This window comes from Equus quagga, chromosome 3 (genome assembly GCF_021613505.1).
Source record: "Equus quagga isolate Etosha38 chromosome 3, UCLA_HA_Equagga_1.0, whole genome shotgun sequence".
Taxonomy (NCBI): domain Eukaryota; kingdom Metazoa; phylum Chordata; class Mammalia; order Perissodactyla; family Equidae; genus Equus; species Equus quagga.
The window spans coordinates 145,410,790-145,436,990 of record NC_060269.1 but is presented as its reverse complement, the minus strand read 5'-3'; the positions used below and the strand labels follow the sequence as shown (position 1 = coordinate 145,436,990).

The 26,201-nt window shown below is 41.1% G+C and overlaps 1 protein-coding gene across 1 annotated transcript in view; it reads right to left on the bottom strand.

Moving 5' to 3' along the window:
- The window catches only part of BOD1L1 (biorientation of chromosomes in cell division 1 like 1), a 53,780-nt gene extending 37,797 nt beyond the window's left edge, over positions 1–15,983 (bottom strand). Inside the window, exons 1-6 of the mRNA XM_046656168.1 lie at positions 15,630–15,983; positions 8,804–8,928; positions 4,634–4,824; positions 3,513–4,127; positions 2,751–2,900; positions 502–668 (exon numbers count right to left, since the gene is read on the bottom strand). Coding sequence (XP_046512124.1) covers positions 502–668; positions 2,751–2,900; positions 3,513–4,127; positions 4,634–4,824; positions 8,804–8,928; positions 15,630–15,866 — 1,485 coding nt within the window. The 5' untranslated portion in view covers positions 15,867–15,983. The remainder of the gene's footprint in view (positions 1–501; positions 669–2,750; positions 2,901–3,512; positions 4,128–4,633; positions 4,825–8,803; positions 8,929–15,629) is intronic.
- Positions 15,984–26,201: the final 10,218 nt, after the last annotated feature.

Sequence of the window (26,201 nt, the reverse complement as noted above, 5' to 3'; positions counted from 1 at the left end):
GTGTACTTACTTAAATCATTTTTCTACGTAATAATATTTCCTCATTCCAAGATGTGCAACTTTTCATATTTCAAATGTTTCTGAAATTGCAAGTCATCTGAAAACTGATGTACACATATAATGAGGTAGCAATTTTTTTCCTCTAAAAAGCTATTAAAATTTCAATGACACATCTTATAATTAGAAATATTTTCAAATCCAGGAAATACATGGACTACATTTCCATCTTAATATTATGTTAATGGCTGCACATCCTATCTTTCTATGGCTTGATCCATACTTGACTCAAAGATTTCCATACTGTGAAACACTTAAGTTGTTACCCATTTTTCACTGTTAACCATGATGACATGAACACCACCGTCACACGTTTATGTCTATGCTGCCTAGAGAAAGGACAAAGTTCCTGAAGGCAGAAGCTGTCCGTCACTGTTTCATACGCTCCCTGGTACCTTGAACACAGAATAGTCAGGTTCGTCAACCTTGTCAAATGTGACTTACAATAGACTGACGCCGTTGTTCCACAGTAAGTTCGTCATCAGAATCACTGTAATACTTTGAGTAGAGATATGGCTTGTGAACGTAAGAATGCCGTACGCTTTTTGCTTTTCCTTCACCGGGATCACTGGCCGGAGTTTTCGTTTTGTTCTGCTTGTTCTTCTCTTCATCTGGAAGAAAGTCAATAGAGGAGTACTTCTGTGAATTAGCAATAACATCAACACTATGCTTAATAAACGTCAAGCAGCAAAAGCAGTATCAATATAGTGAGGTATACCTGCAGGTTCAACAGGGGAAATACTAGTATGTGACATCTGTAAAGGCTATAATCTGTATCTTGGTTTATTTCTTAATAATTAGCTTCTCACACATAAAGAAGGCAAAGAAAAATTAGACCGTAGAGTTCTATTTCTTGACAAATAGTTGATTCTCATTTGTACGCCAGTGGGCTTGGCACAAATGCTTTACCACTGCTGAATTGAACAAATTCACTTGAAGCTGTACTTTAAAGTAAACTTGAGATTTTTATGACCACCTGTGAGTATCTCATTTACGGGAGAGGCAAGAATCACTAACTGGCCCTACACCAAGTATACACCAAAGCCTCTCTACCTTAGGAAGGCAGCTATGTTTCCCCATGACACAGCAAGAAGAAAACTTTGTAAGCAAGGTTTTCATTTCCTACCACTTAGTACTCTCAAAATAGCCATTTCTTACTTTTTGGATCCCATACATATAAAATCTAGCCTTGTCCAGGAAAAAACTTGAAAAGACCCCCACAAGCATCTAGAATTAGAATTTCAGTTAGGCGAGAGAAAGTGGAGTGTTCATAGGATGAGCAGCATTCTTCCTATAGAACACAGAACTGACCTCACGAGGATAGATATAAAAAGTGGCAAGTGCTGCTGTTACTTTTTTGGGTTGGTAGTTTAGTTTTTTAATGCATACTAAGAAAAGGATGAAAAATATGCTTGTGGTATTAAAAGCTTCTACTTTTTCTCCTCTATGGTTTTCTTTCCAGGTATTCTATCCAAAAGTCACTGGCAAATTTACAAGATGCTACCTACAGGCAATGCAAACAATATTATTTTTAATTTTTTAAAAAAGTCATAAACAGAATTTAATAATGTGGTAAAGAGCAGTATAAGGCACTGGCTAGAAACCGAGTCTCACATCTGAAATTGACACCGGCACTCTGACATGTGACTAAGGACAAGACACCTTTCCTTAGTGACTTTGTCTCATCACCTGGACCTACTTCTCAGGGATGTTGTGAGGATTACAGAAGTTATTACACAGGATAGTGCACGAATTGAGCACAGAGCCTGGAACACAGTAAGTGCTTAATAAGGGTTAGCTGGAAAACAAACTGTATAGTAAAGAGAGGGCTAGTCCTTGCTCTTGGCTTCTGGGAGGGAATCTCTACGCCTTTGGAAGGCTACGTCTTATAGGAGGGTTTTTGTTTGCCTAAGGGTCTTGGGTCAGCCAAGTTGCCTGTGATTTAGAGTCGGGGCTTAGGGTCTTGGGGGTATCAACTTCACCTTCAGAGGAGCTGGGGACTGAGACCGAATACATGGGCAATCAGCTATGTCTATACGATGGAGCTCTAGTACAAATTGGACATCAAGGGTCCAGTGAGCTTTCCTGGTGGGCAATAACCCATATGTGTTGTCAGACATTGACGATGGGAACGTAATGCTGTCCATGACTCCACAAGGAAAGGACAACTGGAAGCTTCATGTTTGGAACTTTCCTGGAATCTAGCTTGTGTGCCTCTTCCCTTGGTTGATTTTCATCTGTGTACCTTAGTTGTAATAAACTATAACCATGAGTTACCAGCTTTCAGTGAGTTCTCTGAGTCCTTCTAGCTAATTACCAAACCCAAGGGTAAGGCTGGGGACCCCGAACTCTCAATTGGTATCAGAAGTGAAGGCAGTCTTGTGGACTGTGCTCCCCCAAATGCTACCCACACACATCTACACCATCTTCATATGCATTATTTCATCTAAATCTTATAATCCAAGGGGATGGAGTTAAGAGACAGAGAACCAAGCCTTGCTGAAGTTTAGTAACTTACCAAGCTTGCCCAGATAGACAACCTCGGAGCTGGGACTCAGATACAAATCTTCCAACTACAAAGTCCCATGCTCTTGCCACTATACCACACTGTCTTTCACGACATAGCCATCTGAATATAGAAATAATGCTCGACGAGAAGCTTCACAGAGGCATTATTAAGTAAAATGCTTTACCATCTGATGTAATCTCTCCTTCTTCCATGCTATCAGACATTACAACTTCTTCCTCGGTGTCTTCTTCAAAAGAAGAAAGGTCACTGGTATGGACAGAGCTAACTGTGATGTCTGTTAGTCCATCCACATCAGAATCTATCAACGAGCAATCTTCAAGAAGAAAATGAAAGAAAGAAGAAAAGAAGATAAATTATTATTTGTTACAAGAACAAACTCAGCGCCCAATTCTAAATTACATTTAAAATTTTCTGCTTTAAATATGTCAAAGAACTTCAATTTAGAAAGAAAAATCTCTCATTATTAGTAACCAATATCAAATAAGGTAGAGCTATTTGCCGAAAACATAAAGGCAAACTAGTATCCTGTAAAAAATAACTAAATGATTAAGTTACAATGCAAATGATACAAACAAAAGCAGATTTTAAGCAAGTAACTGAAATATTTACTATCTAATATTTTATTTGAGATTAAGATATACAACTATGAATTAAGTTGTTGAATAATTTATGTAAATAAATTACAAAATTTAAATGTAAGGTTTAGAGTTTCTTTCCTTTTTGTGAATTGGTATATTAACATAGAAAACAAATATACAAATGTTTATTCCTCATTTTTCAGCCAAGGGCAAATGAGGTTTCAGGCTTTTGAAACACAGGTATCAAATTTACTAAAATTTGAAGGAAAATTTGATACCCTTCTCCCCTGCCAATAGATACTTTTTGTTCTTTAAATTGTTGGAGATTTTTGCAAGTTTTTACCTACCTTCTTTAGTCCCTTCAATGGTTTTAGCTTTATTGCTGTTCTTTTCTGAAGGGAGTTTTGAACACTCTACTTCTTTATCCTTTGGTTGTTTTTCATCTTTTACTTTTTGTGTATCTTCACTCCTTTTTGAGTGATCAAATTTCTTTTCAGTCTTTTCCTTCTTTTCTTTCTTTCTTTCTCCTTTTTCATTGCAGTCTGGTTTCTTCTCACCTTTGTCAGTTGATTTATTTTTTTGGTCACCACTTTCCTGTTGAATATCCTTATTTAGTAGAATTGAACTATTACTCTCTTTTGTGTGATTTTTAATTTCTTCAACTGGACAAGGGAGATCATTAAATTCTTCAGATTTAGGGGATATTTCCATTCCTTCCCCTGCAGAATCAGGTGTAGATTTTTCTTTATCAATCATGTCCTCTGAAGCTCTCTCTTTCTCAGTACTAGTGTCAGTGCTTGGCTGAGATGGGAGTTTTTTGGATACTCTCTCACTGGCCTTGGCATTGGACACTTCTGTCGAAGCCCTGGCAGCACTAGCTTCTTGGTTAAGAGAAGTTATGGTTTCTAAGATTGACATAGCATCATTGGCTACATTAGCACTGGGCCCAGGAGCAGGGACACCTTCAAGGGAAAGACAGATTTTAGAAGAAATTCATGCAGAAGGTAAACCCCTCAGATGAATCAATGTTACATGCCACTGCCATCTTTATATGACACATATGCTGTGCAGACCATTTATACGCCTTCAGACTTTCAGGTACCAGTGCTCGTACCTAGCAAATTCTAAATTCTCTACCTCTCTAACATAGTATCTTAGGAAAGGCACCATACAAACATGAGAATACTCTAGTTCCCAGGAAAAGAAAATATTCTCTAATTATTTTAATTGTTTCCTCTCTTAACACACAGCCACATACCTAAAACATTACTAAAATGTCTATTATTTTGCATTATTGTAAAAAAAAAGGAATGTTATGCCAGGTGAGGAATTAGGTGATATTTAAAATAAATATAATTTCAGCAGAGTAGCCAAATAGAGAAATATTTTAAAGAATCAAATACCCCTAACTTGGTACTCAGTTCAAGAAGAAAAGCAATGGAACTGACCAAGAGTAAAAGCAAAGCACCTTGTGTAATGATGGAAGAATCTGGTTTCTCATCATCAGGAGCTGTGCTGCCACTTGCTTCCTCTTTGTGATTTAGTGTGGCCAAAAACTCATGCACAGCTTTCTCCACCTGAGGTCTGAATGTGTGGTTGATCTTAGGATCCACAACCTGAGAAATAATTCGGTCAATACCAGACTCCAACATTCCTGACCTGAAACACAGGATAATTTACAGAAAGGTAAAAAAACAATTTCACATTATTTGCATTAATTACTTTTAAGTACAACTGTATCTGTTACATATCTGTTCAACCTTAAATTGCCCAATCCATTCATCTGGATATATAGAAAGAATAGGTAATGGAAAATAAGTTTCACACTATTGTGGCTTTTAGATACACCGCACTGTAAAAAAGTTTATAAGCTTTCCCCCACTGTGCCCCTACTGGAAATACTAAAGCAGGAAAACCAAAACCAAAATGAAACACCCTCAGAACTAGACAGAGTCCATTAGCTAGAGCCCAGGATTATAGGAGAAATTTATCTTAGCCCACGCTTGCTCATGGCTGAGAGGAATAAGTGGTCACTAGAGCTGAGTTCTGGGTATCAAATAAATCTAAGGACCCTGCAAGTCTTTTTTTTAACAGAAAAATGTAAGCCTTTTATAAGTATTTGAGTCTCCAGCAAAACTGAAGAACATACACAAAGTGTAATTTCATCAAACTTACACACAAAAAGAAAGAAAGAAAGAAAACTTTAGGAAAATAAAAATAAAACAAGACTTTATTATCTTCCTGCTATAAAAAGTAGATAATTTATTCATTCAACAATTACATTACGAGTGTCTTCTACATAACGGGCACCATGCTGGCCACTGGGCAGCTACAATCAGACCTGGTCCCGGTGTGGGGAGACAGACACAAACAATAGAAACACAGATGACGGGCACCAGTACACACTGGATACTGTAGGAAGAGTAGCATAGGAATTATTAGACGTGTCCAAGGTAACCTGGAAATGCTTCACAAAGAAGACACTTGAGCTAAGTCTTGACTTCCATAGAAGAGAAGGGGAAGAAAGAGAGCTTACAGAAATATACGTGAGACAGAGAAGCAAAGAGGGCAGTAAAGTCAGAAATGTGCAGAAAATCACAAAAGTGTCTGAGAAAAACAAGAGGATGTGCATTTATTTTAAGAAATGCACTTAAACCTTGTTTCTTCCTAAGAATGAACTTGAGGGCTTAAAGTTCCCTAAACAGTGTTGGAAGAGCAGGTGCTGGTCCTTTCCAGCTTCTAGCTTCAGGATCTTTCTGCAGAATGGGAGAAGGGTTTCTCCTTACACTTGGCAAGGCTATTTTTGAGTGAAGCTCTGCCCGGAGTGGAGGACAAACTCAATTTTCATTTCCTGAGGCACCTTGCAGCCTTGTGATACTACAACTCTACTTATGTGGGCCATACAGAAAAATGAGTCAACAGTGCATAAAGTAGGTAACCTGCTTTTAAAAGTTCTAAGATAAAAAAAAAATACAAATTCTGAAAACATTGTTACATCTTAGAGGTGTCTTTAAAATATAGCAGGTGGAAAAGAAACAAGGACAAACAAACTGAAAATGTTTTGATTTAAAGCACAAGCACAAAGGCATAAAATAAAAAATAAAGGCCATCTACCCCAAATTATGGCTTCAGTCTCTCTCTGTTTGCCTATATTCTGGCCCCTTGTCTATTTCAGTCCACTTTCACACAGAGGTCAGCTGTGATCTTAAATAAAAATGGAGGCCAGTGCTAATGACCACACTGTCCTCAGAGGGTGCAATCTAGGAGGTACGGTCACAGGTCCCTCACCAGAGAGAGAAGCCATTGCTCTAGGTTGAAGGGCAAAGCCAAAATGCCAGCAGCTGGCACTGTCCTGGTTAAAGCTACTTCCTTGTCTTCTTTTTAAATCCTGTTCAGTTAAGATCATTATTTCTGAGCTATCTAGCATTTTTAGATTCTGTTGTACAAATGAGCATAAATAGAACAAGACTTTTTCCCCCTATTGAGATGGCAAATTAGCTATTAAGTTGAACCATCCAAAACTGCTGACAAGACTGTTTTTGTACTACAAAAATGGCAATTATAGGTGGTTCAACCTAACAGAGTCAGTTCAGTATTTCTCAAAGTATATGTATGAAAAACTTTGCAATTCCATTTATAAAGGCTAGTCCATCCCTGTACCATCAGACATAACTAAATAGTGTCTTTCTTTAAGGAAGCTTTAAAATGTTATCAGTAACATATAACTTTACTAACGGACTTTAAGTAAGAAAATAGTTTACTTCAAAAATAAATAACAGAACTAGAAGAAAATTTACAAATGTCCCAGGAAGAGCAACGACTAAATTATCCACGAGACAGCTGTTTCCCCTGTTCTACGTCGTCTCCAGAGAGTCCTCATCACCCCCAGACAGACTGCTCCGGCATTAATCGCCGACAGTCACAAGAACCCCTCACTGATGTGTACAGCAACCCCTCACCAAACACGATTCTGTGAAAACAATGCCTTATGTAGGTACAACAAGAATTTGAAGTACCTGATTTAACATGCGCCAAGATTGAGTTTAGCTCCTTTCAAAGAACAGAATAAGTGACTGCTTCTTTACTTTGTACATTTTATATATTAAGGAATACATGCAATTCCAGGAAATTTGCCTTCCATTTTTTCTCTCAATATAATGAAGAAAAAGAATGCAAGACCACCCTCCCATACATGCTTTTAAAGCACTGTAATCATTTGTGAAAAGGGAAGCAGCTATGCAAATTGTTGAATGAAACGCACTCTTTAAGGAGCAGAGCTCTGTGTAAGTGTGCTGGGAGGCCCACTCGGTGATCCTGTCAGTAAGCTTGCCTCCCACACCCCATCCCCTCAACCCCCTACTATTTTGCTTATTGTTCTCCGGAAGGCCTGGAAATGAGAAAACGCCCAGGCCTGTCACCCAACAGACCTCTTCAGTCTCTTCTTCAGGAAAGGCTTTGACTTTCTCCTACAGGTATTATTATGCAGTCCATTAACGGCATCTTTTGATCTCACCTGGACTCTTTACAAGTTCCTCAAACATCCTTTAAAATGTAGACAACAAAGCTATTGTTAAATTTCCCTCTTCTTATTCACAAGGAGACACAGCCTGACCCCCAGGCTCCTGGTTTCCACTATTACCTGTGGTTGAATGGGTCTTTGAGTCAGGGAGTGAAGTTTTATTTGCGGGGCTTCCTGTGGGTCAGACTATCAACGGAGTAGCACACTAAGAAGGCTAGCTCAAGGTTCCCATGAGACAAGAGGGAACTCAGAGGGAGCAGGTATAAAATAGATCTGTTTAACTGTTTAAAAGCCACATTTCATTCTAATAGATGTGCTTGAATGTAAACATTTGTCAAGGCAGGAAGACTAAGCGCTCTTTAAATAACTTAGTCACTTTTTTGGGGGGGTAACCAGGGAGAGAAAGTCTGAGTCTTCTTGTCTTGGCAAATATTTATGTTCAGGAACAAGATAATATTGTAAATCTCCTTTTCTTGCAATAAATATGATTTTTTTAGGTCCCTCTAAACGTTCTAGCTCTTCTGATTCTCTTTATTTTATGTTCACCCAAAAATGGCTCTGACAGGTCCAAACAGACTTCTTTTCTTCTTCTTTTTGGCTATATCATCACTGAAGCAGAGTTCAAATCACAGTGAAATGCAAAAAAAAAAAAAAAAGACAAGGGCGGGGGGCTGTATTAGAGGACAGAAGACAAACTCAAATCAGGGTAAAATATTTTAATTTCAGTAATCTTTAATGTCTTTATTTGTAAAATAGGAATAATAAAGCCTTCTTTTTTAGGGCTAAGAAAACAGTTACGAATGTAACTGTATGGGTTATTCTGGTATTTACCATCTATTAATATTTTATCTAGGGTTTTCTTTTTAAAGTCACATTGTCATTTCCTTCCTTCAATATTTCCAAAAGTCTACAGGAGAAATCAAATTGATAAAATTTACGAGGGAAATGTGACGTGATTAGAAGCTACTCTAAAATTACACTGCATCCTAACGTGAAGTAGCCATACCAAACTTGACAAAATTATCACCAGGTGAATGAATGTCTGCATAACATCTCTGCTTTCAGGAAAAGCTGTGACATCTTCAAGCCCACCTCGGAACCCTGTAACCTGAGACTTACTTGAGCACTTGCTGTCTAATGTTGTTTCTCAGCTGGTTCTTATTGAGGTGCGGACTCCACGTATGGGTTGCTAAGTGGTTTGCAACAAAGTTGTCAACACGTTGTCTCAAATTCTGATAGGCAGGCTAGAAAGAAAAAGAAAGATATAAATGCGAAAAATCTTCAATGTTACACAGTATCGATATTGATAGTCTCTGGAATTTGAGTATTTTTAATAGTGTTAATACTTCTTACATTACAGTATCAATGTGGCAACAATGTTTCACAGTTTATGACAATCCTGCTTCTCAATAATTTAGAGTCATTCAAACACTGCTTATTTTGTCTAAGACAGGATGTTTGGAGAATATGAGGAATACAAAGAGGAGAGATACACCTCTCCTTTGTAGACAAGTGACTAAAACAGTAAGACACCAATAAATGTTAGTATTAGATGATTTGGAGCAAGGAGAGGGAAAGGAGCAGAGGAAGTAACCATCACTGAGGATGTGGCATTTGAGTTGGACCTTCAAGATTTCATAATGCAGCTGGGAATTGGAAAGGCAGGCCTTGAAGGTATAGCCAACAATATAAGCAAAGAGCAAGTGGATGAGAAAACGTGGGGTCAGGAGTATTTTGGAGGCCCCAAATTGTTAAGTTCAATTTGGTTGGAGAAGAGAATACAAAAAAGCAGAGAAATGAGGTTAGAGATACAGCTTGGAGCCAGGGTCTGGAAAGATCTGGGTACCTGTATAAGAAGTCTGGAATTACGGGGTAGAGAATGGGAACCCACCACACATATGAGCAGAGTGATATGTGATAGCTGAGCTTTCTGATGACTAATCTTCCTATAGTGAAAAAGTAAAGAGACACAAAACATATTTAGGAAAGTATGCAGAAACTAGCATGATGAAGCTCTGTCTCGGGTGGCAGAAATGGGCTGAAAGGCATGGATTTAAGAGAAATTATGAAGGGACAACCACTGGAATACAGCATTAAGTTTGATGTAAGGCAGTGGTTCTCAACTGGGAACGTTTTGCCCAACCCAGGGGACATTTGGCACAGTTGGAGACATTTTGGGTTGTCACAACTGAAAGGAGTTGCTACTGGCATCTAGTGGGTGGAGGGCAGGGATGCTGCTGAAAATCCTACAATGCACAGGGCAGCCCCCAACAACAAAGAACTATCCAACCCAAAATGTCAACTGTGCTAAAGTTGAGAACCCCTGAGGTAAGGGAAGAGCAGAGACGACACGTACGTTCATCTCTACTTAAAAGGACACTGCCTAGAAGGAATGTTTGACCACTCAATCAGGACTGCACACTCCTTTCCTAGAGGTTTCCCCCAACCATTCACGTTCTTTGTATCTTTCTTTTACGTGGCTTTTAACATAGATGAGTTGAGTGTCCCTGGATGACTTTAAGCAAAACTGTACAGCCTCATCTTCTGCCATTTGCTCCCTTTACCCTTCAAAGTTTATACTCCAGCGATAAGTTCTCATGCCTTCATCTTCTGCGCCTACCATTCCCTCTACTTGTCCATTTGGCAAACTTCTCATTTCAGAGCTCATTCTCATCTGTGACGTCATCCTGACACCACAGGTAGGTTTATGTGGCCCTTCTCACACGTGCCTCCCATCTTCTACACATACTATCATTCGAGCAATTCTTAGATTGTCTTGCATTTTGGGGAGGAAGGAATATTTATCTTCCCACTGAAGCGTAAACCTGCTCCTCTCACTCCCTTAATCTTTCTTTTCACAAAGCTTATCACACTGCTTGGCATATAAGCAATTAAAAAGCAGTTGTTAGACGAGATGACTGGATAATTATCTTCAGCACAGCCTCTTCATCTCTTCTAATGTCCAGCCTTTGCTGATTCCTATTTTCTACTCTGTAAGAACCAGTCTCATGATTTCTCATGTTCCTCTCCATTTATCCAAAATCAATGTGAACAAAAACTAAGTCTTTCTCCCCAAAGATTCTAAAACATAATCCTTCTTTCCAGTATTCCCAAATCTCAGAAACATTAGGCTCCAACATTACAATGCATTTATCACTCTAGTCTCCCCATAACAAACTCCAATTTGAACCACAACACGTGATTTTCCTTGTTTCCAAGTTCTCCTTTCAGTAAAAAACCTAAAGACTAGAGAAATATTTTGGATTCCATTATTCTTCTGGGAATAGCTATCTATATATCTCTTTTTCCTTTTCCAGTGATCTGGTCAAAAACCTTGGACTCATCCTTGACTCTCCCTTTCTCTTCCACCCCATACCCAAACCATTAGCAAATTCTGTCAGCACTAGCATCAAAATACATGCAGAATCCGACCACCTCCCAGCACCTTTACTGCTACTGCTCAGGTCCAAGGCATTCTCCTCTCTCGTTTAGATTCAGTAAAGGATCTCCATGCTCCTACCCTTGCCCACTTGAAGTCTACTTTCCATAGAACAGCTAGTGTAACTCTTTTAAAATTAGGGTAATCATATAATTTTATTGTCTATATCAGATCATGACTAACTATGAAGGGGACACTATTAATAATTACACATGGTCAACCCATCTAACATGGAAGCCAGATCATGTCCTTCTTATGCTCAACACCTGCCAATGGCTTCTCAGCTCAAGTATAAGACAAACTCTTACAATGGTTTCCAAAGCCTGCAAGATTTGTGAAGGTAGAAAGGGAGGGGCACTCCTACCTCAGCGTCTATCACCTTCTCCCTTAGCTGGCTCTGCCTTAGGCCTTCTGCACTTGCTGTAGTCTCTACTTGGAATGCTCAGCCCCAGAGAGCTGCCCGGCTCCTGCAGTTCCTTCAGTGATGGCTCAAATATCACCTTATAGAAATCTTTCTTGAACAACTTACTCAAAACAAGTCAGCAATCCTTTCCACCCTCATCCTGCTTTATTTCTTCCATAGGTTGTAGCACACATGATTTATTGTCTCTTTTTCTCTGCTGGGATGGAAGCTCCATAACAGCAGGGACTTTCTGCTCACTGCTGTATCCCTGGCACCTAAAACAGTGCCTGGTACATAATATATTATTTGTTGGGTGAATACATTTATATACTTCTGTCTTTGATAGCTCTTTCGAATCTAAAATGAAAAAAAAGGGACAATAATCACAGTGACCAGGAGCCATTTTTAACTGAGAAAGTATTCAAAAGTTGGCCTTTATTACCTGGGGAGAGAGGTGCCATATTTACTTGGAAGGTGAGTTCCCTGCCTGGGACAGAATGGTGGGCCTCTCTTGATCTTCTCTCCTCACACTCTCCAGTTGCTAATCATTGGAAGGGGTCAGAATGGCTTTGTAACCTCTTGGTTTGCTCCAGGAATCTGGGAACTGGTAGCGTATATTAGAGGAGCCTCGGCATTAGGGGGATCTTGGGGTTGCCCAAGGTTCCAACTCTCTGGGTAGGAAGGCTGATTTGGTCTGCTATCATCGGATCTCTCTTGGTTGGTTAAGGACCATCAATGACCCCAGAACAGTTTGGGGGGGTTCTACGCTCTTCTGGAATGGCAGCAGACTTTGGTGCTTCTCATCTTGCTTTAAACACATTAGGGTGGATGACAGTTTTGTTCTTGGAAACCACCTGATAGGTATTAAATGTCTTTTTTTTTCTGAAGACAAGCCCTGAGCTAACATTCGGGCCCATCTTCCTCTATTTTATGTTGGACACCTACCACAGCATGGCTTGATAAGCGGTGCATAGGTCTGCACCCAGGATCCAAACTGGCGAACCCCGGGCTGCTGAAATGGAATGTGTGAACTTAACTACCATGCCACCAGGCCGACCCCAAAATGTCTTGATTCTTAAATATGCACGTGACTGACATACAACCGTGTATACTACATCCTACAGGTCAGAGTTTGATATAAAGGAGGTCAGTCTTCAGGGTTCAATTATCAAAAGCACCATACCACAGAGGTCTAAATTGTAAGGTGTTCTTATGAGTTGAGACCCAAGGATTGCATTAAAGTGACACTCCTTTGCATGAATAAGGAATCTTATTTCTACTCTGGCCCACTCAGTGCATTGATAGGAACGTTAAGCTCACATGAAAGAAAACTTTAGCTTTTGTACGTTTCTTGAGACTCTCAAACTTACTCTTTTTTTAGATAAGAAAAAGCAGTATATAACACTACTCAATAAGAACAAATATTTTAAGTTAAATTAAAATCTACATGGGGCCAGCCCCGTGGCCGAGTGGTTAAGTTTGCGCTCCACTTCAGTGGCCCAGGGTTTCACTGGTTCAGATCCTGGGCGTCGACATGGCACTGCTCATCAGGCCATGCTGAGGCGGTGGCCCACGTAGCACAACCAGAAGGACACACAACTGGAATATACAACTATGTGCTGGGGGCTTTGGGGAGAAGAAGGGAAAAGAAGAAGATTGGCAACAGATGTTAGCTCAGGTGACAATCTTTAAAAGAAAAAAGAAAGCTTTAAAATAAAATAAAATAAAATCTACATAATTGCCAGCTAAAAAGAGGAAGAAAAGCAGAAGGAGAAAGGAGACAGTCATGGGTGAAAGAAGCAATAAAATCAGAAACGACAGGTGCAGAGGTACAAAGACACTCATGTGAGCGTGAGTGAGAGGCGACACTAGTGAGGAAAGCATACCAAGACACGCCCTTCTGCTGGGGTATCCTTTCAGTTCTACTCTTCTCTAGCCTAGACATTAAAACAAGGAACCTTTATTCTGTGGTCCCTAACTCCCAGAAACTATAAGGTTGAGTCACATGAAATTGCCTATAGTTGACCATTTTTTAATTATAAAAACAGCATTTTAATATGTATATGTGCATTTTTTTTGGGAGAAGGTCCCAGCATTCATTAGACTGTCAAAGCCATTGTGGTTCCCTCCTTCCCCACAAGAAAGATTTAAAGGTTCCACTTTGCGAGTATCTGGCAGGGATATTATTGACACAGAGTAACATTTAGTGAGGATGAAGATGAAGAAAAAGTTAAGCCTTTGGGGCTGGCCCCATGGCCGAGTGGTTAAGTTCACATGCTCCACTGCAGGCGGCCCAATGTTTCGTTGGTTCTAATCCTGGGCGCGGACATGGCACTGCTCATCAAACCACACTGAGGCAGCATCCCACATGCCACAACTAGAAGGACCCACAACGAAGAATATACAACTATGTACTGGGGGGGCTTTGGGGAGAAAAAGGAAAAAAATAAAATCTTTAAAAAAAAAAGTTAAGCCTTAGAAATTGCAGCTCCCCCATCAGTACATGTAAATTTTCAATTTACATATACAGTGATAACACAGATTTGTAGGTTTCTGAGAACAGCAAAGTAAAATCTCTACTTGCTGGATACAAATAACCAGCTTAATTTGAGTAATATTTACCTGGTCATGTCTACTCTAATCTTCTCTCATAAAAAGAAAAGGGGGGGGGGGGGGAGAAAGGAGGGAGGGAGAGAATAAGAATTATTTTCCTAAAACAAAGTGAGATGAATTCTCCGTGGTGCAAAAACTCCAATGCTCTGAAAAAACACCTTGTACTTCTGGTCTACATGGTGGGCCAGAGTCCTTAAAAGGGAAGATGTCTCCAGATTGTCAGGAGGGCTTCCCCAGAGGAGACAGCAGAGTTACGTGCAGTTCACTTCAAAGCCTGCTGAACACTCAGTCACAGAGAAGAATCGTGTATGCTGCAAACACCCCTTTCCCAAAGAATCAAGGCTCCTCGGAACAGCTGAACCTGCTATGAGGAAATCCTCAACCCACCAAAACTCCACCCGATGGATCCAACCAGATCCAAACCAAAAAACCCCCAACTTTCCAATTGTTTCCACCTGAAGCTTCCTGCTTCACTTGCTTCCAGAATTCCAGACCCTACTGGTTTTCCATCCATCTCACTGATTGCTCCCTCCGGATGTCCTCTGCTCATTCTTTGCCAAACCAGCTAAGTTTACTTGTTCCTACTAACACCCCTCTCACTCTGACATTTGTTTCAAAGTCCCTTCCCCTTCCCAGTCCCTAACTCCTTTTGTACAGGGAACCACTTCACTGACCTTTCCCCACTCTCCCTTAATCTCTCCAACTCATTCTTCTTCCATTTCACTTCCTGTCCTTCTTCCACTTCAATATCTGCTGTCACCTCTCCTCCATCCTTTCCCCCACTGAATGGCTCAGTTCTCTCGACTCCTCACCCCCCGACCCACCTTCCCCTCCCTTCTCCCTTTCAAGGAGTGACTTAGCCTAAATTACCTAAATCAGGCAGTTATTGGTAGAAACAAAAGTCCCAAACTCCCCAACCCACCTTTCCACCGTCCAGCTCTGCCTCCTTACCTTTGCACCCCCCACAATGTCCAGCAATGCACACTGCAAATTCGATTCAATTATCACTTAAAAATTCCTCCAAAGAACAAAGACATGACCCTTACCGCCCAGAAATCTTCAAGAGAGGAGGCAAAAACAACTTGGATACAAAGTAAACCCGGGAAAAAAAATGAATCAGAGATTAAAGCACCGTTAGCGTTACTGTTTCCAAACGAGTCTCCGTGGGAACAACGACTTAGTCTTGCTCACCGGTTTAGCCCCAGCGCCTAGGCAGCGTAGTAGGTGCTCTACACCAGCCGGTTAAACGAACGAGCGTACGGGTGAATGAATGAACGCACCGTGCCGGGCACCGTGCCTGGCACACAGCAGCAGCTCAAGCAGGAAGCGGCTGCACAGAGAACTCGGGGAGAGGCGCGGCCAGGAGGGGCCCCGGCTGGGGAAGTCGAGGCGCGGCCGGCCCACCGACCGACAAGGGAGACTGCCCGAGAAGGCGGCCCTCGGGGTCCTCCCCTGCCCCCGCACACCCGCAGCCCCCGCGCGCCCCGAACCTTGGTGTCCACGTCGGCCAGGCAGTCCCTGCGGAACTGGTCGAAGAGGCCCTGGCTCTTGAGGTGGTTCACGATCATGGCCACGAGCTGCGGGTCCCCGGCGCCGGCCCCCGCGCCGCCTGCCCCGCCCGCGCCGGGACCAGCCCCGGGGCCCGGAGGTGGCGGCGGCGGCTGCGGCTGTGGCGGGGGAGGCGGCGGCGCCGGAGGCGGCGGCTGCGGCTGCGGGTTGGTGGCCATGGCGGCCTGGGCCGGGGAGGGCGCGGGCCCGGGCGGGCGGGCGCTCCCGGGAGGCGGCGGCTGCACAGGTCCCGCCGCCTGAGGGAAGCCAACGGGATGTTGTTACGGAACCAGCGGACCCAGAGCCACCCCGGAAGTGAAAGGGAACCGGGGGAAGGGAGGAAAAGGAGGTGACAATAGCAACGGAGGTCTGGCGACGGGAGCCGCGAGGGGTCATTTCCGGCCGCCGCCGGGCGCGGGCTCCCTCGCGTGGCCAGGCTGCTCGGAAGCGGCGGCGAGCAGGCGGAGCGGGCCGCGGGCACCGGGTTTGGGCCAGGGGCCAGGGTCTGGAGTCCAGGGTGGTTGGGCGTCCGACGAGCGCGACTCCCCTGACCTGAGGGCCGACTGGGTGCCTGGTCGGACCAGGCCCGGGTCGGGGAGCGAGGCGCTGGCCTGGTTCCATCCACGGTGGCATTTAGGCTTGACACTCTCTCCTTTCACGGAGCAGTCGAGATCCCTAGACTGTACAATGCGAACGGTGCGTGGAACTGCTGATTCTAAACTCTCCCAACCCTCTTCGTTCTCAGCCTGCAATCCTGCCCAGATTTCCCCCAAGCCGGTAGCTCCAGGAGTCTCCTGCATCTCTTCTTCCAACCCCATTCTATTTTTCTTTGAGCATTCCTTTTTAGTCTCCGAGCGTGGCTGAGGACTAGAACCCGATCCCTCCAGCACCTTCTTCCTGCCGGTGAAGACAAACCCACAGGCTTTTAGTTTCAAGTGTTTTTCTGTTTGATAATAACAGTTCACACATTTAGCACACAGTATGTGCCAGGCGTGGCGTTAAGTGCTTTTACATGCATTAACTCATTCAATCTTTGGAACCACACTACGCTAGGTCCTACTACCATCCGCAATTTGCAAAGCAGGAAACAGACCCAGAGAGATTAAGGAGATTGCTGAAGGTTACATAGCAAATCGCCTGATTCTGGACTGTTATCTTTAAAATATTATTAGTGCACTGTCAAAGCAAAATAAATAATTACAAATTTTCATAATTATTCAACAGAATGTAAAACATTGGAAAAACGCATCTTTCGGTGAAATGGATATTATTGCTTTTTAAAATTAATATGTCTGTGGATGAATATGTCTTATTACTAGAAGAAGAAGGGTTAAGCATCAATTCTATTCCTATTTCTAGTTTTTGCAACTGTATGCCCTGAGAAACCATGTTCATATGAAGTGCTGTACTTGGGAACAGAGTTTTATTGTAGCAATGTCCCTGAATTTTTGATCTCAAAAAATTAGATTTGATTATCTCTAAGCTGACTATTCAATTAAGCCCTCCTCCAGTTTCGTGGAAAGCAAAGAATTGAAAACCACCTGACTTGTCAAAGGGTTTGTCTACATGGTTCTTATATTTTCATTTTCTGGGAAATATACCAAACAGGCATTATGGAGACATCAAGTGACTATGAATAAAACCTGTTTTTTTTTAAATGAGATCTATCTTGTTTAACCTGTCATACTCAAATTTGGTAAAAATCTAAACATTGTTCATTTTGATAAATGGTTGGATAAAATGCATTTTTGTTGTTAGTAGGTAGTTCAGTTTTGTTTTTGTCAAAACTTTGCAGCTAATGGTACAGCTCATTCAGGTTAAAATTGTTTGTCAAGTATGGAAAATGTTTGTCATATAACCTAATTAACAGAGTCCGTTTTCATCATCAAACTAGCCAAATGGGATTTACTTTCCATATGAAACAGTTTGACTTCATTGTTTCAATTCAAATAAAGAGTCATGCATTTTGAGGAGTATAATGAAGACTGCAGAGAGAGAGAGACATGGAATGAATCTTAAAAGATTTATTACTAAGTGCAATCAAGATTAAAATGGTGTAAGATATAATTGTTTTATCCATTTTCAAAATAAGCTATGAAAACAAGATGAGACTATGACATGTTTCTGTTTACCTGATTACTGACAATGCAATACAATATGTTGCTAAATGTATAAGTTATTTATTGTGTAGCATGATGAAAGGCATAGTATTTCTTTGGTGTATACAGATGTATCAAATTTATTTTGCTTTTGGGGAATAAATAAATAGGAATCATCCATAAAAATTCAACAAAACTCCACGAATTTAATTAAGCATAATGATCAAACTTAAAAAAAAATAGTGAAACAATAAAGTATTTGTTGCTAAAAATGAATTGGTTCAGTGACTAGAAAATAATTTTGTTTTGTGGACAGCATATAGAAAATCCTGAATATTTTCTAAAATAAAGTGAGAATTGCTTATAACTTAAATAGAGCATTCACAATTGATTTTATAAAATGTATGTTAACTGCCTTATTGAATAACACAGACTGAATCTAAAAGAAATAACATGATATTTGTATCCATGGGTTCAAATTACTCTGGATACACTGGATACAGTGTAAGTTGAACAATTTTGTAGCCTGGAAAACATTCTAGTTACATTGCAAAGAATCAGAGTCACTGATCTGTACTGCTTTGGCTTTTCAAAGGTGCTTTTCTTTCCACTTGAAGACCAGTCCTAGGGATTAGTATTGTGAATACCTGGGGGGGGGGGGGGGGAAATGGCATACATTTAAATCTTTTTTTAAAAAAATAGCTGTTTTGCACAATCATCATTTCCTGCCAGTGACCTCTTTGCTTTGTTCTCTGCTTTGTTTCTTTAGAGAGAGTAATATAATATTTGATAATAGTGAGGGTTGGGAAGAGGTGAGCTCTTCAAAAAAAATTGCCATTGCTTCCCTACCACTGTGTGTATGTCTGAATTCAGAATCTCCCAACAAGGATCAAATTCTTTCTCCCTGAACGTGATTCAACTCTCATTGTTCCCAAGTCTGGTGCTAAGGTGACAGTTAAATAAACTTTACAAACCTTTTAGGAATGAGTGGAACAATGGTGGGTTATTATGGCAGTCATTACTGGCAACCATTTGTATCCTCGGGCACCAGACTCCTGCCGGTGATTTCCTCTCTTTCTGCAGTCCAGCCTGCCCCCTACCCAATGCAGATCCTGTTCCTGGGGGCTAATCCAGTGAAAGTCAAACATCCGTTTAGATATGTTGATCTCCTAACCCCAGGGAGCCCATGTGCTTTTTAAGCAGAGTTGTTTCTTTTCTCTCCCATCCCCAGGGCATCTCCACTCCAGGGCATCTCCATTCCAAACCAGGCCCTAGGCCTTGCCTTTCATAATCAAAAGGCTAATGAATATCATTTCCTAAATGGCTTTCTTTCAACCCAAAGCCCAGTAGAAACCTTGAAATTTCACCTTTTCAGTGATAACAGAATATATGCTTAGGGGAGCTTCAAAGCACCCCATTAACAATTTCTGTAAGAGGAGGGGGAGAAGAGATGTATTATTTGCCTTTTCAAAGCAAACTCCATGGTCACAGCTATCCTATTTCTATTGCAGTATAAAATAGCTGATGAAGGTGGAGATGGTGGTTGGGCAGAGCATTACAAAATGTTAACGTGAGAAGGGGGATTGCTTTTTCTGTTGAAGGTACTTGGGAGAACTGTCACTTGCTCTGGGGTCAGGACGTGGAGGTGAAGGCGGCACAGGGGCATGACAAGGTGGAGAGGAAGAGGGGTGGTTCCAGGACAACATTTGGCAGAGAATGGCAACCTCATTCCCTTCCACTCTGGGAGTGCCCAAGAGTAGAGGTGCTTTGGAAATTGTGGCTGTGTGAGCATGTGTTACCTGGAGGAGCTAAAGAATTCAAGAGGGTGCCTGAGTCCCAGCAGGTGGGAAAATGGAAGATGAGTCTGGGACAGCAAGATAGCAGTAATGGCAACAGAGAAGTAGGATTGTGTTGCATAAGCCACTGGGATATTCCTGGCAGGAACTCCAGAAGAGGAGAAAAGTCATGATGGGCAACTTTCTGGTGAAGTGGAACATATCAATCACTTTAGCTATTCATGATATGATAGGAGAGTTGTGTGTGGGCAATCAGGAAGATTCGCAGTGGTTCTCAAATCTTAGCATGTTTCAGAATCTCCTGGAGGGCTTGTTAAAACACAGTGCTGGCCCCATCCTCAGAATCCCTGATTCCGTTAAATCTAGGGCAGGGCCTGAGACTTTGAATTTTTACAAATGCTGGATGGATTACCATTTCAGGAACACTGGATCAGCCCCACAGTCCTAATCCTGTTTTCCTGTTTTGTATAAATAAAGTTTTATTGGAAAATAGCCACACCTATTGGATTTGCTTTGTTTCCATTGTCTACAGCTGATTTTGCTGCAAGGCCAGAGTTATGGGAAAGACTGTATGGCTTGGAAAGCTGTGAATATTTACCATCTGGCCCTTTATAAAAAAAGTTTGCCAACTCCTGGACTAAAAGGAGGCAGCAAAGTGTGGTTGTGTGACTTTGAAGTTAGGAAGCCTGTATTAGAGAACTTCTGCCTTTCACGAGATAACAGTTGCTTCTCCAGTGGAGATAACATCTGATTCACAAGGTTGTGGGAATGACTAAGCCAGGTCATATAAATGGCAATGGTTTATAATATGCTTCCCAGATGAAATGAATTTTTAAGAATGGGTGGAGTTTGGACAAAGAGTGATTGGGGAAGCTCTGCATGTTGAGGAAAGAGCAGATTAAAGGAAAAGTGTCCGTTTACCTTTGTCATCTTCTCTCGTCGTGCCATGAACAAGAATAGAATCAAAGTGGAAAACCAGGTTTCTAGTATGGTACTGGGTGCACACGGTATGTTCAATAAATGCTCATTTAGTGTCATTCATTTATTTCATTTCTGTTAGAAATGTTCTGTGATGTGGCCCATCAATTAATATCAACCTGTCTGTTAACACAGGCAGATTCGCTACTTTGTGAAGAAATTACTTTTGGCTTTGGGAGAGGTTGTGGGTATGCTGAGACAGAATTCTAAAATATGAATTTTCTCATCAATGTTTAGGGAACTCTGATTGTTCCCTTAAGTGATTGATTGCCTTTTTTTTGGTGTGGAAGATTGTCCCTGAGCTCAGATCTGTGCCAGTCTTCCTCTATTTTGCATGTGGGACGCTGCCACAGCATGGCTTGATGAGTGGTGTGTATGTCCACACCTGGGATCCGAACCTGTGAACCCCGTACTGCTGAAGTGGAGCATATGAACTTAACCACTACACCGCCCGGCCAGCCCCTGTTTGTCATTTTCTTATTCCATGCTTTCTAGTTTGAACAATATTTTTTTCCAGAAGAGGATACTCTTTTATGCAGGTTACACTACTTTTCCGTATTTCTTTGCTTTTAAGATTTAAACTTCTGTGAAATAAGTCAGACAGAGAAGGACAAATACTGTATGATCTCACTAATATGTGGAATCTAAAAAAAACAAAACTCATAAAAGAAGAGATCATACTTGTGGTTACCAGAGGCAGAGGGGGAGTTGGAGGAAGGTTCTCAAAAGGTACAAACTTCCAGTTATAGGATAAATAAGTTCTAGGGTTGTAATGTACCATATGATGGCTATAGTTAACACTGCTGTGTGATTTTTAGGAAAGTTGCTAAGAGTAAATCCTAAGTTTTTATCACAAGGGGAAATTTTTTCATTTTTTTCCTTCTTTTCTTTTTATTGTAGCTATATGAGAAGATGGATGGTACCTGAACCTATTGTGGTAATCATTTCATAATACATGTAAATCAAACCATAATGTTGTATGCCTTAAACTTATACAATGATGTATGGCAGTTATTTCTCAATAAAACTGAAAAAAAGTTGGGAAAGAATTATTATGTTATACACTTTAATACAATGTTATGTCAAGAATATCTCAATGAAACTGGGGGAAAAGTTTTAAAAATTTAAAAGGAGATTTAAACTGGTAGTGATAGCAATCAGATGTACAAAAGCAAGACTTATTATGAGTTTAAGTAGCCAGTGGCTATTAATGTTACTGAGTTGCTGGCTATTTGGACAATTGGGATGGTACCATAGCAGATGGCTTGAAATAAAAGATATTCCTTTATATGCTTATAAAGATGGAAAGAAGCTTTGCATTTAGAACAGCTAGTCTTCAAGAACATTATTTTTATTTAAAAAATAACCTTAATGTGTGTGTGTTTCCTGGATGTTCTAGATGATACATGGTACCCTGAAAACTAGAAGTCACACCTCCCAGAATGAAATTAGGAAAAGTAGAAATAAAGAAGGCCTGTTGGAAATGATGTGATATTATCTGAATACCCCAAATGCAATCCAGGTCTTCTGGGTAGAAATTCTGAGAGGGATGAGAAAATAGTGATTATAACCAAGAAGTTGTATACCTGAGTAGTGAGAATATTCTGCCTCTGAATAAGGAATCTTTTCAGAGGGGAAATGGCTAGCATAGCATCTATGAAAGGGAGGGATCCAAAGTGTCTAGAATTGGTATTGTCTCTATGGACAGCATTCATTTGCTATTAGGTGCCAGCCATTAAGATCTTGTAATTCACTCCTCTTCTGATCCTGTGATCATTAGCAACCTTTGGGTCACATTTGGCTTCACATTTGGATTTGCCTATAGGAAGAAAAGCTGTTGCTCAGCAAATAGAGGAAGCTGTCCACTTGTTGGTTATATCTTTCCCTATGAAATTTATTTTTGCAGAAGGCTCTAAGAACTTGGTTAATTGTGAAATCAGATCCATTCTTTGTGTTGTAGGGGAGGAAGACATTTCCTCTTCCCAAATGGGGGTTCGTCTGGCCGGAGAACGAATTAAATTCACATGAGACAGAATAGCAAGAGAAAATTAAACAAAGCTTTATGAGGAACCATGGCCCGGGGCCCTTCTTCCCGAAGGAAGAAAGGGCACCGAAGAAGTGGGGTGCACATAGTGGTTATATACCCCCAAATGGGGTGTTTCACATGTGACTGAAATGTCCCTCCCACAATAGTCACAAGATTGCCCTGTCGGCACAGTGCTTGATGGACACAGCAGGTAGTGGTCTGCTATCTCAGTGGGCGTAGCAGGAGGCAAGTCTATGTCTGGAGCTGGGCGGCCACAGGTGAGCGCAGCAATCAGTTCCTAGCCTAAGGAAAGATGCTTAATCCTTAAGGAATGCCAACGTTGGGAGGGGGAGGGAAGTCAGTTATAGGAGGTTACCAGACTAGCACAATAAAATGCAGATTTTAAGTCCTTGCCTTTGGTATTGATTAAGAGTTTTTAGAGAGAAGGTCATCTCCTTTCTTCTTCCTGGTACAGAGAGGGAGGCACCTTTACAGATAGAGGTTTACCTTACAAATGTAAATGTGTCCTAACAAAGGTCAAGTTCCATTCCTCAGAGCCTCCTTCCCTGTCCCAGTTTATCAAAAGCAATCAGCCTCAAATAATCCTGATGCCAAAGAGACATATCTTGGGGTGGCCAATCCAGGTCCCCACAGTGTCTTGGCATTCACCTTCTTACCTTGCAAGACTGAGGGCTGGGCCCCACACTGTGGTGAACAAATTGAAATATTGGTGTAGGGACTAGTCTGGGTGGCCAGCCAGCTCATCTCAGTTAACAGTGAATTTTGTTGGCCATGGTTGAAGTTCAAATGGAGGTGATTACACTGGTAACTCAAGTTCCTTGTAGATAATGAGGAAAATACAGAAGTTTATTGTCAACAGCAGGTAGTCTAGAGATAAGCCACTGATCCAAGTTGCACCAATTAGAACCAGCCTTGGGGTTTTTTAAGGTGATTGGTGTTCCTCTCTGGCATCTGCACTGTGTACAGTTGTCTGGAGGGAGTAGTCAACAATCAGATCCTCTGCCATGTGGGTAGAGCCTGTCTGCGAGAGAAAAAAGTCTGCCACCCCATGGAGTGAAGCACAATTGAGAGAGACAGCAAAGCCCTGTGCGTTCCACATACTCATGAGACCTGCTTGTACTTGTCTCTACTAATCGTTTGATTATGTGAAACAAATTCCCAAAAACATCCTAACTGTTCAAAATTGTATTGTTTAATATGGAATGTGCCTTGTTCTGGTGAGAGGAGGGTACTAAAATGGGAAGAGATTGTGAAAAATGGTGGAGTGTGCACAGGAGCCCAATGAATACCAACATTTGTCAATGTTTACCCCTTTGTAAACAAACTGACCCTTGGTTTGACACTTCCACTAATTAATGCTGGCAGGCATCAAAACGTCAATACAAATCTGATATTCTTCAAGGCACGCTTTCTCTTCTCATATTAATGTCTTGGTTACTCCAGGGAGGTCATGGATTGCTTGGGGACAACTCTTTAAAAGCAGGAACTTACTGGCTAGAAAGATTTGACTCAAGAATGATTTTCGTGGCATCAAACCATATGCCTCAAGAGATATCAGAGTTAGTTGGAAAAAGAGAAGATACCCTCATTTCTTGAAAGAAAATTGAATAAAAATACTTATAGTAATTATTTTAGACAATGACTACTAAACTAATAATTGTACTTTTCTAGATTTAAGTAAGGAGCTTGTGTTTAAATGTTTTCCACCACTCTTTTTCTTTGACAAGAATAAGAAACCACAATTAAAAGATGAGATTCAGGTAACCATTAAAAAAAATAATAAGAGGCTTAGTAACAGCCAAGATTCTTTTTGGTTGAATGTAAGTTTGAATTTCTGCTATTTTACTTTTTTTTGTTTTTTGTTTTTTTTTTTTGCTGAGGAAGATTTGCCCTGAGATAATATCTGTTGCCAATTTTCCTTTTTTATTTGCTTGAGAAGATTAGCTGTGAGCTAACATCCATACCAATCTTCCTCCACTTTTATCTGAGTCACTGTCTCAGCATGGCTGATGAGTGGTGTGTGTCCATGCCCGGGATTTGAACCTGTGAACCCAGGCTGCCAAAGCAGAGTGTGCTATACGTAACCACTATGTCACAGGAATGGCACTCCTTTTTTGGTTTTTGGTGAGGAAGATTCACCCTGAGATAACATCTGTTGCCAATTTTCCTCTTTTATTTGCTTGAGGAAGATTAGGCCTGAGCTAACATCTGTGCCAATCTTCTACTATTTTTTTTTTTAAAGATTTTATTTTTTTTCCTTTTTCTCCCCAAAGCCCCCCGGTATGTAGTTGTATATTCTTTATTGTGGGTCCTTCTAGTTGTGGCATGTGGGATGCTGCCTCAGCGTGGCTTGATGAGCAGTGCTATGTCTGCGCCCAGGTTTCGAACCAATGAAACACTGGGCCGCCTGCAGCGGAGTGTGCGAACTTAACCACTCGGCCATGGGGCCAGCCCCTCTTCTACTCTTTTGTATGTAGGATGTCACCACAGCATGGCTTGACAAGCAGTGTGTAGGTCTGTGCCCAGGATCTGAACATGCAAACCCCAGGCTACTGAAGCAGAGCGTGCAAACTTAACCTCTGTGCCACTGGGCCGGCCCCTCTGGTATTTTATGAGATTAGAAGTACATACTTTGATGTGGTAAATATGTTGAACAACTTACAATGGTGGTTAAACAGTGAGTTTTGCAATAAAGAAAATATTTGTGATGTTCCCCAAGTTCAGAAATTTCAATAAGGAAGAGAGAAGAAAATGTACTTTTACTTATGTATTCACATTTTCTGTTATTAGGCAACTGTTATAAGCGTTGGTTCTATGTACCAGATGTTGTTAGTCCTAAATAGATTTGCCTACAATAGGAAGCCCAATGGGCATGGGCCCTAGTCACAGGGACCCAACATAATAATTGTAAAGACAAAACATGCTTGTTATGCATAGACAATACATATATGAAATAAAGTAAGAGTAGTTATATAAGGTAGCAATGTGGGGAAAGTAGAAGAAAATGAATGTATACACATGTGGAAGGGTGGCTTGGATGGGCTGAGTTAACCAATAAAGCACACTGCAGGAAGGTGGCCTTGAACCTGGTTTGGAAAGAGATGATGGACACTGGATGGGCAGAGGGTATGGAAGGTATTTGCAAGTTGTAAGTAGCTTAATTTTCAAGGTCAGTCACATAGGAAGATAAGTTCCAGAAAAGATAGATTTATACTGTAGGGGAGGAAAAATAATTTTCCCTCTACCCTTTTGCTTCTTGTAATAAAAGACAGATTAATAGGAGAAAAACAAACAAAAATTTAATAACATTGACAAGACAATTTCACATATTGCGGTATATGGGGTAGCTATTCTGGTTCAAAATTCATTTGGCTTGAACTAAAGAAACCGGACTTATGGCCTATCAGACATACATTGTACATCTGCTTTAACCATTAAAGAATGCATTAGACATTATTTCAAAGTAAAAGGATGCACTCCTTTACAATAAGAATGCATGCTTCCCCTCCTACACCCATCAGTATTGGTAACACCTGCCAGTATTAGTACTCCTGAAAATAAGCTCCCTTTCCTGGACTTCAGAGTCATGTTGAC